This window comes from Oncorhynchus nerka, linkage group LG9a (genome assembly GCF_034236695.1).
Source record: "Oncorhynchus nerka isolate Pitt River linkage group LG9a, Oner_Uvic_2.0, whole genome shotgun sequence".
Lineage (NCBI taxonomy): Eukaryota > Metazoa > Chordata > Actinopteri > Salmoniformes > Salmonidae > Oncorhynchus > Oncorhynchus nerka.
The window spans coordinates 17,797,371-17,815,239 of NC_088404.1; the positions used below are offsets into that span (position 1 = coordinate 17,797,371).

The following is a 17,869-nucleotide window of genomic DNA, read 5'->3' on the forward strand; positions in this document are numbered from 1 at the left end:
TATCAACCTCTTGCAGGTTCAGTTCAATAACTACAGGCAGATGTATGGTGAGATGCCGGAGGAAGCTTTGAATAGGTCTGTAGCCTACAGAGTAATATCAGAACGCAATTTATGAAGATAATCTATACTAAGCGTTTTGATAACTTTCAAATGTAGAATAAACCCTTTACATATTACCATAGAAGCAGTGTTCTAATATACCAATGTGCATCTTTCATCGTCATTCCCAGCCGATACTGTGACTATCGGCATTTTGTCTGGTGGTAATAGGCTACCTTGGCAAACATTGTGTGGTGTCCTGTAAACAACGAGTTTCCTGATCCTGGTTGCAGAATACACAGGGTTTCTTCCTCCCCATATTGACTGATACCATTCAATTCAATATTTTTTTGTCTAGTAAAATGTTCATGCAGAATGCCAGGTCAGTATCCAGACTGGACTTCATCTTGCAAGTGTCCATGTACTGGTGCCACACATACACAGTCACTATTCTATTACCAATGGCAGGTTGGATAGCTAAAATCAAATCAAATTTTATTTGTCACATACACATGGTTAGCAGATGTTAATGCGAGTGTAGCGAAATGCTTGTGCTTCTAGTTCCGACAATGCAGTGATAACCAACAAGTAATCTAACTAACAATTCCAAAACTACTGTCTTATACACAGTGTAAGGGGATAAAGAATATGTACATAAGGATATATGAATGAGTGATGGTACAGAGCAGCATACAGTAGATGGTATCGAGTACAGTATATACATATGAGATGAGTATGTAGACAAAGTAAACAAAGTGGCATAGTTAAAGTGGCTAGTGATACATGTATTACATAAGGATGCAGTCGATGATGTAGAGTACAGGATATACGTATGCATATGAGATGAATAATTACATTTACATTTAAGTCATTTAGCAGACGCTCTTATCCAGTAGGGTAAGTAACATTATATAAGGTAGCATTGTTTAAAGTGGCTAGTGATGTATTTACATCATTTCCCATCAATTCCCATTATTAAAGTGGCTGGAGTTGGGTCAGTGTCAATGACAGTGTGTTGGCAACAGCCACTCAATGTTAGTGGTGGCTGTTTAACAGTCTGATGGCCTTGAGATAGAAGCTGTTTTTCAGTCTCTCGGTCCCAGCTTTGATGCACCTGTACTGACCTCGCCTTCTGGATGATAGCGGGGTGAACAGGCAGTGGTTCGGGTGGTTGATGTCCTTGATGATCTTTATGGCCTTCCTGTAACATCGGGTGGTGTAGGTGTCCTGGAGGGCAGGTAGTTTGCCCCCGGTGATGCGTTGTGCAGACCTCACTACCCTCTGGAGAGCCTTACGGTTGAGGGCGGAGCAGTTGCCGTACCAGGCGGTGATACAGCCCGCCAGGATGCTCTCGATTGTGCATCTGTAGAAGTTTGTGAGTGCTTTTGGTGACAAGCCGAATTTCTTCAGCCTCCTGAGGTTGAAGAGGCGCTGCTGCGCCTTCTTCACGACGCTGTCAGTGTGAGTGGACCAATTCAGTTTGTCTGTGATGTGTATGCCGAGGAACTTAATACTTGCTACCCTCTCCACTACTGTTCCATCGATGTGGATATGGGGGTGTTCCCTCTGCTGTTTCCTGAAGTCCACAATCATCTCCTTAGTTTTGTTGACGTTGAGTGTGAGGTTATTTTCCTGACACCACACTCCGAGGGCCCTCACCTCCTCCCTGTAGGCCGTCTCGTCGTTGTTGGTGGTAATCAAGCCTACCACTGTTGTGTCGTCCGCAAACTTGATGATTGAGTTGGAGGCGTGCGTGGCCACGCAGTCGTGGGTGAACAGGGAGTACAGGAGAGGGCTCAGAACGCACCCTTGTGGGGCCCCCGTGTTGAGGATCAGCGGGGAGGAGATGTTGTTGCCTACCCTAATATGACACAAACCGGTACTATGGCCTCTCAAGGCACTGCACCTCAGTGCTAGAGGAGTCACTACAGACCCTGATTTGATTCCAGGCTGTATCATAACCGGAAGTCCTATAGGGTCGCGCACAATTGGCCCAGCGTCGTTAGAGTTTGGCCATCATTTGTTCTCAACTGACTTGCCTAGTTAAGGTTAAATGGATAAAAAATGTTGAGGTTTGAACAAGTCAAGACTGCACTTCACAATTACTACTAGTATCTGCTTGGCTGGGTAATTAACCTACTCTTATCAAGCCGGGTATTTACTAATGCAACTTTTCACGTAATACATTTACCTGTTGTTGACGAAGCCGTCTGTGTCAGAAGCCTTATGATGGCGTGTCCTTTTCATTGGAGTCGAGGGATACAACGGAGGTGTCACAAGGGTACTTGTGAGGTATTCTGAGGTCGTAACTGACAACCTTTGAAAATAGCAAGTGAACAGTGAAGGAAATTGTTTTTGGCGGTCACTAAAACCATTGCAATCACATTGCTGGACATTTTACAGATATTTAAAAAATAAACTGTGTGCAGATTTTAGAAGAGCTTAAATAAACACCTCACCACAAAAAAACTAGATACAAAAATAAAAGGTTAGTTAAAAACACACTAATGAAATGTACAAATGACCTGAAACAATCACAAAATAAAGTTAGGCTATATGAAGGATATTACTGAGTAGTTTGGTTCAGCAGGCTGACCCAGTCTTCGCTTGAAGTTATTGAGGGATGATGAGGTTTTGGCAATGTGAAAATAAGAATTCCAGAGTATGGTTGGTACCCCCAGTGTCTGATTAGAGAATTTACTACATGAGGTGCGGCAGTGGGGGGTGAATGTTATCGCAGTGTCTTGTGTTATATAGGGAATGGAAATGTCCCTTAACGTAATCCACCAACCCTCAATTATAAACATAGCTCGAGAAATAACGTAATCTCATTTGGAAACTAGACGGATTGGCTCCAGGCCGGTGGCGCCGTCATACTATGCAACCAACTGTGACATGTTGCTAGTTAGTACACTGTTGTGGTCATACATTAGTTTGCTAGTACCACCAGCTGCATTCATAATTTTTTTGTGCCCAAGACATGGATTGCACCTCGGAGGATAATGTAATAGTGGCATGGAAATACGATGACACTGCTAAATAATTAGTATGAAACAACTTTGCCATATGTCAAATTTACTTCAGAGAAGTTGCCATTGACGTTACTGTTACTAGCTAAATAAATAGCTAAAATATGGTGGTCCCCTCAATTTTAGTAAACTGGGTAAAGTTATAATGCATCTAGTCAATCTGGCAACATCACAATCACGACAAAAATGGGTGTCCTACTAATGATTTGCCTTCTTTTGAAACGTTTGTGTTTCCAAGCCAAATCGGAGTGGTATTGAGGCAGAATAACGTTCGTCAGCTAGTTAGCAATAATGACCATCAGTCTATGGTCTAGCTACATGTATATAGTACTCACCACCACTGGGGACCAACGAACTCCAACCACATATTCCGCATGATTAGCTTCCTTCTCAGCGAACTCAAACTAGTGGTGCGGGTCAGCTGCTTGTTCACCTACACCCGCGCAAATGCTAATAATGAGCGGTCCGGCGGTGTCCCAAACTCCGTTTAAGGGAACTGACTTTGTCAAAAATGATCCCAGTTACTATTTTGAAACTAATACATGTTTCTGGTCGTTTTCAAATCGATTAGTTGGTTTTTAGGGGCAGTAGCTCTTAAAAGCTTGCTGAATTGTTACAAATAGCGTAATATCAATGTAAAGGTAATTTCTAATTGAGCAGACATATGCAGCTTTGACGTTAAATGCAGAAACATTGCTTTGAAGTTTCAATCACACTAACGTCGAACTTCCGCGATACATATCGAACAGAGCCCTAACCGTCATATTGTAAAAAACATTGTTTTAAAGGCACCCTGTTGTGCCTAGCTCCAAAACTATTGGTGACATCTTGAACAATCAGTTGGCTAGTGAGTTGACTGGCTCAATTTTTTTTGTTGTGATGGGACAGCTCCACTATAAATACCCACAAAAAGAACCTTGTCCCTAAAGAATATCATAAATTGAAGGGCTGACAGCCAAATTAGAACTGCACAGATATCAGATGGCATAATCACATCCTGTCATTTACACATCGACTCATACCCAATACCAAGTCTCAAAACTGCATCAAAACTTGGGTTGCGTTCCCCGCTCCATGCATCAACCAATGATGGCGTGCCGTCGTGCACCAGATTGTTAGAACCTATGTGTTTTACCAATTCGTAAAATACCTATCCGGGCGTTATAAGCTCTGGCATGCGTCAGCAATGCATAGACAGAGAAACATGCCGTATATTCATACCTAGTTTAGTACTAGAATCAGTGCTAGGTCATCTAGGACTAGAGTTGGGGGGGGCAATTGATGGGTTGAATACATAAAAACAGAACAGACATTTATTGTGCCAGGATCTAGTGTACATAGTCAGAAACATGTAGTGTACCATGTAATCCTCAGATACTGAAATTACAGCAGCAATGCATGTAGTGAATCATATCATTCAAAATGGCTAAATGGAATGCTTTGTTCAATAATTCTGATTTGTACCAGAGGGGGGAGGGGGGGTGAGGAGGAATGCAGTCCAGTCTTATTAACATAATAAACAACCCAAATGCACTGTAGAATGAGTGAAGGAGAAGAGGTATTATATTACCATAGGAATAAATTGGTATATCGCAAGTAAGTACCTACTTTGGTAACCAACCACACACAACAGAAAGTCTGTTTAAATCTCATTTAAGACCGATTTCTGGAGTCTCTTTGAATACATTTCCAATGTTTCCATGGCCTGTGTTTATTAAGAAAGTCCCCTGTGTAGACTGCCTTCACATTTTTTTTCTAAAGGGGTTCATAGTAGAAAAGGGTGCCAGGAGGATCCGTTCAGTCAGACAGTGCTTTTGGTGGGCAGCTCCGTGCTATTGTGCCGCGTTTTCCTCGACGTTCCGTCGTCCCGCGGCCGAGCCTTCTGCAGGCTTGACATGGCGGCGGTGCGCTCGATGTCAATGAAGGCGTAGAGCTCGGTGCGGCGCGTGGGGGTGGTAGGTGGCAGCGGCGAGGTGGGGGTGCGGGGTGTGTGGGGATTGCTGGTGTCTGAGGAGGCACCCTTGGCAGCTGCGGATGAAGAGGTGGTGGTAGATTCCATCTCCACCTCAATGTAGTTGAGCGTCTTGGGAGGCTCCTGACACAGCAGCCCCAACGGCCGGCGGAAGTCAAAGTTGAAGATGGTGGGTCCGTCGGTGCGGCGGCGTACTATGTCGGGGGCACAGCGGGCGCTGAGAGGAGCCGTCACGTTCTCTGTGTTGACGTAGTTGCGGGAGGGTTCCATGGCTGAAAGAGAGGGGTAGGCTGACAGGGGGTGGGAGTAGGAGTGGTGGTTGTAGCCGTTGAGGGATGGCGTCTTCAGCCCCCCCTGGCCGCCTCCATTGTTCTCCACCTCCTCGTTGCTGGGCTTGCGGGTCTCCCAGACGGGCGGCAGAGCCGGGAGGTTCTCATAGTCCAAGAGGGCCGTGCGTCGCTGGGCTGAGTTGTTGACATTCTGCAGGGTGTCGGGGGGCGTGCGGTGGAGGCGGGGAGCTGTTATTGGGGCAGTAACCCAGACAGAGGTGCCGTTGGAGTGTGTGTGGGGCGGCTGAGACTGGCCCTCCAGTAGGGCTGGGGCCTCTGTGGCACAGTGTGTGTCGGTGTGGCTGTTAGTCTCCCCCTCTCTGAGATCCGGGGACTCTGGGTCCTCCTCTGCCTCCTCTCCATCTCCACCCCCAGTAGACTGCTTCCCCTTGGCCATCTTCTTCTGCACAGGGGTGGGTCCCAGCACGAAGCGCACCCCCAGGGGCTCGAGCAGTACCTGGGGCTCTTCCTGGAGCTGGGGCATGGGGGGCAGAGGCTCTGGTCTGGCTACCCGTGGAGGGGGGGGTGTAGGGGAACACTGGGACTGGCCTGAGTCGGGGCTGTCCAGGGGGCTGGAGCAGTCAGAGGGCTGGGCTGGTCATCCAGCAGACCTGTGGTGTTCACATAGGTGTGGATCTGTAGACGGATCAGGAGACGGGGTTAATATAACATCGTCATCACACCAACTCTGCAGCTTTTACATATTACCCATCAATGTCACAGTGGATGTTCTCTTTAGTCTAGGACAGGGTTCTCAATTTACATGAACATTATTTTGGCCAAGGGATCCATGGAATACGTTTAGTGGGTGTAATACAACACAATGTAATCAGAGTCCAACATTATGGCCGGGGCCAGTAAAAACAATAACCAGTAACTTCTCCGCGCATTTTAACATTCCAGTTCCACATTTACCTACTCTGTCACAGTCCACCATTGAAGACTAGACTACACACGGAAAAGTCATGCTATTTGTATTTTAACAATATGATTGGCCATTCATTGACGCACCACAACGCTCCCACAGGTCACAACTTCTCAAGCACTCAAACAGTACATGAGTTGGATTCCTTGACACAGCACACGCGAGCTGTCCAGAACAAAAATAATCACCCATCAATCTACCTACTGATATTATTTTAGGGAAAGTGATTTATAGAAGTAAACCTTCAGTAGTGGCTACTGCCAAAAGAAAGCTACAAAGACACCTAGCATTTGTCTTGGCTAGCCTACTGTAGCAAGGTCCATATCTTGTTTGGAAAGCAGAACAGCTTAATGGGAATTTCATATTCATCATCTCCAGCACCACCCCAACAGCAACATATGTGCAAATAGTGTGTTTCTATGTTAGATAGAGGAAGATAAGTGTTTCCAATGACATCCGTGTGCATCATGTGATTTGAACCAATTATGAGTAAAAATGGCCAACTAATTGGTTTGTCATTGGAAACACTTATACTCTATTTTTTACTAGGAAACAGAAACGCGCCATTTTCACATCCAGCGCATTTGGAAAGTATTCAGACCCGTTAACCTTTTCCATATTTTGTTACATTACAGACTTATTGTAAAATATATATATTTTTTAAACAAAAACAAAAAGGGTTTTCAAAATGTTTGCAAATATATAAAAAAATACAAATAATTATATCACATTTACATAAGTATTCAGATACTTTACTCAGTACTTTGTCAGTGATTACAGCCTCGAGTCTTCTTGGGTATGGCACTACAGGCTTGGCACACCTGTATTTGGGGAGTTTCTCCCATTCTTCTCTGCAGATCCTCTCAAGCTGTGTCTGTACTTTGCTTGGTCCCTGCCTCTGAAAAAGATCTCCATAGCATGATGCTGCCACCACCATGCTTCACCGTAGGGATGGTGCCAGGTTTCCTCTAGACATGACGCTTGGCATTCAGGCCAAAGAGTTCAATCTTCGATTCATCAGACCAGAGAATCTCCAAGTGGGCTGTCACGTGCCTTTTACTGAGGAGTGGCTTCCGTCTGGCCACTTTACCATAAAGGCCTGATTAGTGGAGTGCTGCAGAGATGGTTGTTCTTCTGGAAGGTTCTCCCATTTCCACATAGGAACTCTGAAGCTCTGTCAGTGGCCATCGGGTTCTTGGTCACCTCCCTGACAAAGGCCCTTCTCCCACAATTGCTCAGTTTGGCAGGGCGGCCAGCTCTAGGAAGATTATTTCGGACATTCCAAACATCTTCCATTTAAAAATGATAGGGGCCCCTGTGTTCTTGGGGACCTCTTCAATGCGGCAGAATTATTTTGGTACCCTTCCCCAGATCTGTGCCTCGATACAATCCTGTTTCGGAGCTCTACAGACAATTCCTTTGACCTCATAGATCGGTTTTTGCTCTGACATGCACTGTCAACTGTGGGACCTTATATAGACAAGTGTGTGCCTTTCCAAATCATGTCCAATAGATTGAATTTCCCACAGGTGGATTCCAATCAGGTTGTAGAAACATGCTTTCCGAATGAACTGAGTCATTATAACCAAATCTAGCCTATTAATAGATTAATATAGAGAGGCCCTGCATTTAAAAACTGAACCCTGTCTGGGACAGTAGATATCCCAGTGAGAGAAAAAAAGTTGGATCCAGGTAATATTATTCATCTACAATGTATGTTCTTAACCCTGAGCAACATGGGCCTGGGAGGCTCACAGGGATATTGGTATCCATAGTAACTCCCCCAATTATACATTATCCAACCGTATCCCCCCCAAAAAAGAAATGCACTGTAGTTTAAACTTTAAAACTGCTCAATTTTCTCCGTCATGGTAAAATGTGTCAAATTTTAAGATAGCAGCTTTAAATCTGCAACAACAAAAAATGTCTCTGCCCCATGACAAAATGTATAGAACGCAGGAAATTAGCTTGAAAACTGTTTGTTTTTTAATGCTCTGGCGCAGGCCTTTAAAATGTTCCTTCCCGTGGCCTGAGCCTTGGTTCGTCCAGCCATGCACTGCCGGAGTCATAGTAAAACTCCTTATATGCCATTTTTATCTAACACAAGTTGTGTTTTGATTTTGAGAGGGTCCCTGTTGAATTTTCTTTCACAAAAAGGTACCCCCAGACAAAAGGTTTGAGAACCCCTGGTCTAGGAGACCTCAAAATGTGCTCTGCCAAACAACTCAAACATTTCTATTGAGAGGTCTTGTTTCATCTACACTGTGCACAAAACATTAGGAACATCAGTTCTTTCCATGACAGACTGACCAGGGGAATCCAGGTGATCCCTTAGTGATGTCACTTGTTAAATCCACTTCAATCAGTGTAGACGAAGGGGAGGAGACAGGTTAAAGAAGGATTTGTAAGACTTGAGACATGGACTGTGTGTATGCTATTCAGAGGGGAATGGGCCAGACAAAAGATTTAAGTGCCTTTGAACGGGGTATGGTAGTAGGTGCCAAGCGCACCGGTTTGAGTGTGTCAAGAACTTCAACACAGATGGGGTTTTTCACGCTCAACAGTTTGCCATGTGTATCAAGAATGGTCCACCACCCTAAGGACATCCAACCAACCTGACACAACTTTGGGAAGGATTGGTGTCAACATGGGCCAGCATCTCTGTGGAACACTTGACACCATGTAGAGTCCATGCCCAGATGAATTGAGGCTGTTGTGAGGGCAAAAGGGGGTGCAACACAATATAAGGAAGATGTTCCTAATGTTTTGTACACTCAGTATATAAAGCTATAGGGGCTGGAGTATTTCAGTGTGCTGGCCTTATTCTATTCCCTCAGATGTTAATGTGTTTGAAGGGAGTTTTCTGCCATTACATGTTTTGTGCGGGCTGCCTAAGTGTTATTTCAGGTCGCTTAAGTCCAAACAGTGTAACAAAAATAATAAATCCAGTTATAAAGTATGCAGAAAGATAATGAACCTACATATCTTTTACAATATCTTTGAGAATAAAAAGGGGCTCCTGAGTGGTGCAGCGGTGTAAGGCACTGTATCTCAATGCTAGAGGCGTCACTACAGACCCTGGATCGATTCCAGACTATCACACCCGGCTGAGATTGGCCCAACGTCGTTCGGGTTCATTATTTTTTTTTTTTAAGTAATTTTTTTATTTAACCTTTATTTAACCAGGTAGGCCAGTTGAGAACAAGTTCTCATTTACAACTGCAACCTGGCCAAGATAAAGTGTGACACAAACAACAGAGTTACACATGGAATAAACAGACGTACAGTCAATTACACAATAGAAAAATCTATATACAGTGTGTGCAAATGTAGTAAGATTAAGGAAATAAGGCAATAAATAGGCCATAGTGGCGAAATAATTACAATTTAGCATTAAGACTAGAATGATAGATGTGCAAGTGGAGATAATGGGGTGCAAAAGAACAAAAATAAATAACAATATGGGGATGAGGTAGTTAGGTGTGCTATTTACAGATGGGCGGTGTACAGGTGCAGTGATTGGTAAGCTGCTCTGACAGCTGATTATTAAATTATTAGTGAGGGAGATAAGTCTCCAGCTTCAGTGATTTTTGCAATTCGTTCCAGTCATTGGCAACAGAGAACTGGAAGGAAAGGAGGCCAAAGTAAGAGTTGGGGGATGACCAGTGAAATAAACCTGCTGGAGCACGTGCTACAAGTGAGAGTTGCTATGGTGACCAGTGAGCTGACATAAGGTGGGGCTTAACCTAGCAAAGACTTATAGATGACCTGCGGCCAGTGGGTTTGGCGACGAATATGAAGTGAGGGCCAGTCAACGAGAGCATAGAGGTCGCAGTGGTGGGTAGTATATGGGGCTTTGGTGACAAAACAGATGGCACTGTGATAAACTACATCCAATTAGCTGAGTAGAGTGTTGGAGGCTATTTTGTAAATGACATCGCCGAAGTCAAGGATCGGTAGGATTTTTACGAGGGTAGCAGCAGCAAGAGCGACATCATTGATATACACAGAGAAAATAGTTGGCCCGAGAATTTAACCCTGCGGCACCCCCATAGAGACTGCCAGAGGTCTGGACAACAGGCCCTCCGATTTGACACACTGAACTCTGAGAAGTAGTTGGTGAACCAGGCGAGGCAGTCATTTGAGAAACCAAGGCTGTTGAGTCTGCCGATAAGAATGCAGTGATTGACAGAGTCGAAAGCCTTGGCCAGGGTGATGAATACGGCTGCACAGTATCGTCTTTTATCGATGGCGGTTATATCATTTATGATCTTGAGCGCAGCTGCGGTGCACCCATGACCAGCTCGGAAACCAGATTGCATAACGGAGAAGGTATAGTGGGATTTGAAATGGTCGGTGATCTGTTTTGTTAACTTGGCTTTCGAAGACTTTAGAAAGGCAGGACAAGATGGATATACAGTTGAAGTTGGAAGTTTACACACACCTTAGCCAAACACATTTAAACTCAGTTTTTCACAATTCCTGACATTTAAATGCAGTAAAAATTCCCTGTCTTAGGCCAGTTAGGATCACCACTTATTTTAAGAATGTGAAAAGAATAATAGTACAAAAAAATTATTTCAGCTTTTATTTCTTTCACCACATTCCCAGTGGGTCAGAAGTTTACATACTAAAAACTAATTTAGTGTAGCATTAACTTGGGTCAAATGTTTCAGGTAGCCTTCCACAAGCTTCCCACAATAATTTGGGTGAATTTTGGCCCTTTCCTCCTGACAGAGCTGGTGTAACAGTCAGGTTTGTAGGCCTCCTTGCTCGCACACACTTTTTCAGTTCTGCCCACACATTTTCTATAGGATTGAGGTCAGGGCTTTATGATGGCCACTCCAATACCTTGACTTTGTTGCCATTTTGCAACAACTTTGGAAGTATGCTTGGGGTCATTGTCCATTTGGAAGACCCATTTGCGACCAAGCTTTAACTTCCTGACTGATGTGTTGAGATGTTGCTTCAATATATCCTCATCATTTTCCTTCCTCATGATGCCATCTATTTTGTGAAGTGCACCAGTCCCTCCTGCAGCAAAGCACCCTCACAACATGATGCTGCCACCCCCATTCTTCACGGTTGGGATGGTGTTCTTCGGCTTGCAAGCCTCCCCCTTTTTCCTCCAAACATAACGATGGTCATTATGGCCAAACAATTCATCAGACCAGAGGTCATTTCTCCAAGAAGTACGATCCTTGTCCCCATGTGCAGTTGCAAACCGTAGTCTTGCTTTTTTATGACGGTTTTGGAGCAGTGGCTTCTACCTTGCTGAGCGGCCTTTCAGGTTATGTCAATATAGGACTCGTTTTACTGTGGATATAGATACTTTTGTACCCGTTTCCTCCAGCATCTTCACAAGGGCCTTTGCTGTTGTTCTGGGATTAATTTGCACTTTTCACACCAAAGTACGTTCATCTCTAGGAGACAGAACGTGTCTCCTCCCTGAGCGGTATGACGGCTGCGTGGTCCCATGGTGTTTATACTTACTATTGTTTGTACAGATGAACGTGGTACCGTCAGGAATTTGGAAATTGCTCTCAAGGATGAACCAGACTCGTGGAGGTCTACAATTTGTTTTTCTGAGGTCTTGGCTGATTTCTTTTGATTTTCCCATGATGTCAAGCAAAGAGGCACTGAGTTTGAAGGTAGGCCTTGAAATACATCAACAAGTACACCTCCAATTGACTCAAATTATGTCAATTCGCAAATCAGAAGCATCTAAAGCCATGACATCATTTTCTGGAATTTTCCAAGCTGTTTAAAGGCAGTCAACTTAGTGTATGTAAACTTCTGACCCACTGGAATTGTGATACTATGAATTATAAGTTAATTAATCTCTAAACAATTGTTTGAAAAATTACTTGTGTCATGCACAAAGTAGATGTTCTAACCGATTTGCCAAAACTATATTTTGTTCACAAAAGAATTGTGGAGTGGTTGAAAAATGAGTTTTAATGACTCCAACTTAAGTGTATGTAAACTTTCGACTTCAACTGTAGGTCTATAACAGTTTGGGTCTAGAGTTTCTCCCCCTTTGAAGAGGGGGATGACCGCGGCAGCTTTCCAATCGCTAGGGATCTCAGACGATACGAAAGTGAGTTGAGCAGGCTAGTAATTGCGGCTGCAACAATTGCGGAGGATAATTTTAGAAAGAGAGGGTTCAGATTGTCTAGCCTAGATGATTTGTAGGGGTCCACATTTTGCAGCTCTTTCAGAACATCAGCTATCTGGATTTGGGTGAAGGAAAAGCGGGTGGGGGCTTGTGCAAGTTGCTGTTGGTCGGGGTAGGGGTAGCCAGGTGGAAAGCATGGTCAGCCCTAGAAAAATGCTTATTGAAATTATCGATTATCGTGGATTTATCGGTGATGACATTGCTTCCTAGCCTCAGTGCAGTGGGAAGCTGGGAGGAGGTGCTCTTATTCTCCATGGACTTTACAGTGTCCCAGAACATTTTGGAGTTTGTGCCGCAGGATGCTAATTTCTGTTTGAAAAAGCTAGCCTATGCTTTCCTAACTGTCTGTGTATATTGGTTCGTAACGTCCCTGAAAAGTTGCATATCACGGGGGCTATTCGATGCTAATGCAGTACGCCACAGGATGTTTTTGTGCTGGTCAAGGGCAGTCTGGAGTGAACCAAGGGCTATATCTGTTCTTAGTTCTTTTTTGAACAGGGCATGCTTATTGAAGCTGGTGATGAAAGCACTTTTAAAGAATAACCAGGCATCCTCCACTGACAGGATGAGGTCAATATCCTTCCAGGATACCCAGGCCAGGTCGATTTACAGACGCAGGCAATGAGGCTGAGATCCTGGTTGAAGACAGCAGAGGTGTATTTAGAGGGCAGGTTGGTCAGGATGATATCTATTAGGGTGCCCGTGTTTACGGATTTGGGGTTGTACCTGGTAGTTTCATTGATAATTTGTGTGAGATTGAGCGCATCTAGCTTAGAGTGTAGGACGGCCGGGGTGTTAAGCATATCCCAGTTTAGGTCACCTAACAGTACGAACTCTGAAGATAAATGGGGGGCAATCAATTCGCATATGGTGTCCAGGGCACAACTGGGGGCTGAGGGGGGTCTATAGCAAGCAGCAACGGTGAGAGACTTATTTCTGGAAACGTGGATTTTTAGAAGTAGAAGCTTGAACTGTTTGGGCACAGACCTGGATAGCATGACAGAACTCTGCAGGCTATTTCTGTAGTAGATTGCGACCCCGCCCCCTTTGGCAGTTCTATCCTGGCAGAAAATGTTATAGTTAGGGATGGAAATGTCAGGATATTTGGTGGCCTTCCTAAGGATTCAGACACGACTAGGACATCAGGGTTGGCGGAGTGTGCTAAAGCAGTGAGTAAAACAAACTTAGGGAGGAGGCTTCTGTTGTTAACATGCATGAAACCAAGGCTTTTACAGTTACAGAAGTCAACAAATGATAGCGCCTGGGGAATAGGTGTGGTACTGGGGTCTACAGGGCCTGGGTTAACCTCTACATCACCAGATGAACAGAGGAGGAGTAGGATAAGGATACAGCTAAAGGCTATAAGAACTGGTCATCTAATGCGTTGGGAACAGAGAATAAAAGGAGCAGATTTCTGGGCGTGGTAGAATAGATTCAGGGCATAATGTACAGACAAGGGTATGGTAGGATGTGAGTACAGTGGAGGTAAACCTAGGCCTCCACCTAAGCCCCTTTTATCCAGAAAAAATATATAGTTTGGTGTTGAGTTGCTCTCTCACCGCATCATCAGCCACTAGCAGGGGGTGTGAGGACTCCTCTCCCACCGAGGGCAGGCGGGTGCTGGCCACAGACGGGTGGCGCGTGGAGGGGTGCGAGGGGGTGTCGCCCACCGAAGGGATCCGGGTGACACCATTGGGCACGGTGGGGACAGAGTAGCCCAGAGCTAGATAGACATAGAGAAGGGAAGAACTGGGGGTCAGTGGGGACAATGTCCCAGAGACTATTTGGAACAGGCCATTTCTTTCTCGACAAGCTAAACAAAAGAGTAGGTAGCCTAAACTTTTCAACTATAGTAGATTGACATATTCTAGTGATTGGCGGCAGGGTAGCCTAGTGGTTAGAGCGTTGGACTAGTAACCGGAAGGTTGCAAGTTCGAATCCCCCAGCTGACAAGTTACAAATCTGTCGTTCTGCCCTGAACAAGGCAGAACGAACCCACTTTTCCTAGGCCGTCATTGAAAATAACAATTTGTTCTTAACTGACTTGCCTAGTTAAATAAAGGTAAAATTTAAAATTAAGGAAAAGTAAACGTGGACAGTTATTCTAACATGTTCAAAGAGCACATCAGAATTGGGTAAGAAGGACCGGACCGCACATTGTTGCATCCTAGACTTGCATGTTCTGCTAATTTGAATGACCTTATTCTAAATGCGATTTCTGTCATTCTGAGCACTGGGGTGGGGGTACCCTAATCAGGTTACGCACCCAATGCGGGTCCAGTACATTTCTCAAATGTCCGGCAACATGGAAATCATATATATTTTCGTGTTGTATATATGGCAATGGGCATTTCAGGTCATTGCAAGTATGGGAAGAAGTATTCATAATTGGGCCACTTCTAGTTGTAGGATGAATAAGGTCTTACCAGACTGGTGGTTGGCCTCCAGCACGGCCTCCTCCACCACACTGATGCTGTGGCTGTGCATTACCTCCTGCAGCATATTGAAGATCTCCTCTGCCCGCACACACTTGAAGGCAAAGATCCCTAAAAACACACAAACAAATGCAAAGACAAGAAACAAATAAAACACAGCCAAACTGCAGTCAAAACAGTGAAATTGCAGTCAAAAAACAACCCAGGAATCACATATGGGCGCACGACCGCAATACAGACAATTGAGACGCACAACCACTATCAGCACTGCTTAGACCTTCATGTTTACAAAAGGTTTGTACATTTATCGGGTCTTCAAACTTATGCCCTTGTCTACCGTGTGATCACTGATCTAAATGGACTAGGTAGGGGAAGGCAACAGAGTGGTAGAGATAAAGGACAAGGAAAAGATAGCAAAATATCAATAAGGAACACATTCTTTATCCCTTTACTAGGTAGTAGTTGTGGAATTACTAGAAGCACAAGCATTTCGCTACACTCGCATTAACATCTGCTAACCATGTGTATGTGTGACAAATAAAATTTGATTAGGAACTACCATAAGTACAGCATAACGCACAAAGAGAAAACACAGAACACACAGCTTTGCTCTACTTGTGCAACAAAACAAACAAAAAAACTCCCTCTCACAGCACAACACCACACAGAGTCAGACACAGGCATCAATACTGTAACCACAAAAATATTATCAGTAAAATGGACATCCAATCCATACTTAAGTCAACGATGGCATAATGATTATATTTCTGACTAATATTTCTGGTAATCACAGTATTATGTCATTCATCATCACAGCATGAGGTGGGAACACAAGGAGTGTGACTTACCGGAACCCATAGTAACCACCCCCACCCCTCCCTCTCTCTCACCACCAGTCCTCATCCTTTTGAAAGCATGGATGGAGTCCAAAAATAACCACACAGACATATGTGTCATTGGCATTGCAGCATAATCAACGACAGGTCCAAGTCAATATATCAACAACAAAGCTGATGTTGTTGGGGCCTAATGGACCTAGTTGCAGATGTGATTCAATGTATTCTGATGTTTACCATGGTTCATGTTAGATCCACAACACTGTGTATAACATTTTCAACATTATTACACCGTTGTATGTATACTCCTGCCCAGGCAGCTGAGGCACCACATACGTTAGTTAGCTTTGGAGTGACAAATAAAGAATCAACAATAAAATCAGTTAAAACAATAATTGTGTGGAATGGAAATCTCTATTAGTTGACCTGGTCCCGTCTTGCAGCGGTGGCCACTCTCGAATGAGAAGAGGTTGGAGTCGTAGCCATAGCGACGCAGGCACATGTAAGGCCACCTAACATCGTCACGGCGATGGGTGTGGAGGACCAGCTCTGCCTCTGTCAGCTCCATCACGCCCGAGCCCAGCTCGTTCCCATCATCATCCACATTTATCACCTGGCAACAGAACAATAACTTTAGACAACACTCTGTGTCAGTCAACACAAACATGTCTACACTGCAATGCACTGAAGATGGTATTCATTGTGAAAACAATATTTCCCATTAATTCAGGTGGGAAGTCCATAGATTGTTTTTTACATGTTGCGAAATCTGTCATACCTAGAATTTGGGTTGACTTAGCTCGGCAATGGCCCACCATTGAAGTAGGATTGTTGTAACAGATCAAGAGACCAACCTTAAATTTGGTTTGATGATTATCTGGGATTGACTCCTTCTCTGGACAGCTCAAGCAGCTTCCCATGGCTTCTTCAGAGCACCATCTGATGTCTGGGGGATAAGGAATGTGAAACCATTAGAGCCAATACAGTGTCAGTGAGCGAATGAACATCATGGAGTTGTAGTTAGCTACATGTGATTGATGTGAAAGAGACAAAGTGACAAACTCTTTATTAACAGAGGGTTTCTTTCTTACCTAGATCCAGCCACCAGTATCCCTGGTTCTTTCCTCCGAGGCTGAGGAGGAGCAGTCATGATGCTTTATCTGCTATGCCAACATAAAATGTGGGCCTGCCCTGCACACATTTAGTTTACTGTCAGACAAGTTAGGTAGCTAGCTGGACGAATACATTTGACAACTGATGATCTAGCAAGCTAGTGTGTGATACAATTTGAGTTAGCTAGCTAGTTAGCCTTTGTGTCTTCCAAGTTTTTAAAAATGTAACGTTCGCTAGCTAGGAAAGCTCATTAGCTAGCTACGGTGGCTAACTCCATTGTAGTAGCATGGGCCAAAGCTTTTTTAAATGAGATTTGATTACAGATTTTTGCCTTAGTTACCTCATTGATATGAAACGGTATGACTAATAGAATTGTTAATTTAGCGATAGTGTCTTCATCTATTGGTTAGACGTGGTGTGGACAAACTAGGGTAGCACCTTCACGTGTAGCTTTCTGGCTAACTAGTTAGCTAGCTCTCCGGACTCGTGAGGACGGTGGTTAAGTCCTAACTTTACTAGCCAAGATAACTAACGTTAGCTAGCTAATTAGTAATTGGTGAAAAACTAAGCTGAATCAAATGCATCTATTTGCTAATACATTAACGGATACATACGAGTCCCTGGCAAATGGATGGGGTAGTTCTTCCAAACGTTTCAGACACAAACGATCGCAACCAAGCTAGCTAGCTCTGCTATAGCATATTAAGCCAGCGTTAGCCTGTTGTGTTAGCTCAACTCCACCATCCTTCCTCTGGGTTGCTAAAGCGCCAAAAAAAACAATCACAACTTCTTCCAAAGGTGGCTACCATTCTTGTTTTCGAACGCAAATTGGTGTAATTCCATGTATAATCCGTTATGTCTCGATATAGAGTGGAACAATAAAATAAGCTATTTTACCTTAGTCGCACCGTCTTTTAACTAACGTTGTTATGTATGTAGCTAGCTAGCTGGCCAGCTACATCACAGCAACTTGGCTAAACTTCCGAGAGTTTGAGGCAATCATTTTCGATGTG

General features: G+C 44.1%; 1 protein-coding gene across 1 annotated transcript; it reads right to left on the reverse strand.

Moving 5' to 3' along the window:
* Positions 1–4,367: 4,367 nt before the first annotated feature.
* On the reverse strand, positions 4,368–17,861 carry LOC115133976 (fibroblast growth factor receptor substrate 2-like). The gene is given in 8 exon segments (XM_029667452.2): positions 4,368–5,945; positions 5,948–6,005; positions 14,032–14,195; positions 14,899–15,018; positions 16,170–16,356; positions 16,598–16,689; positions 16,835–16,934; positions 17,754–17,861. Coding segments are annotated over 6 exon segments (1,671 nt in total). The 5' UTR covers positions 16,664–16,689; positions 16,835–16,934; positions 17,754–17,861; the 3' UTR covers positions 4,368–4,869.
* Positions 17,862–17,869: the final 8 nt, after the last annotated feature.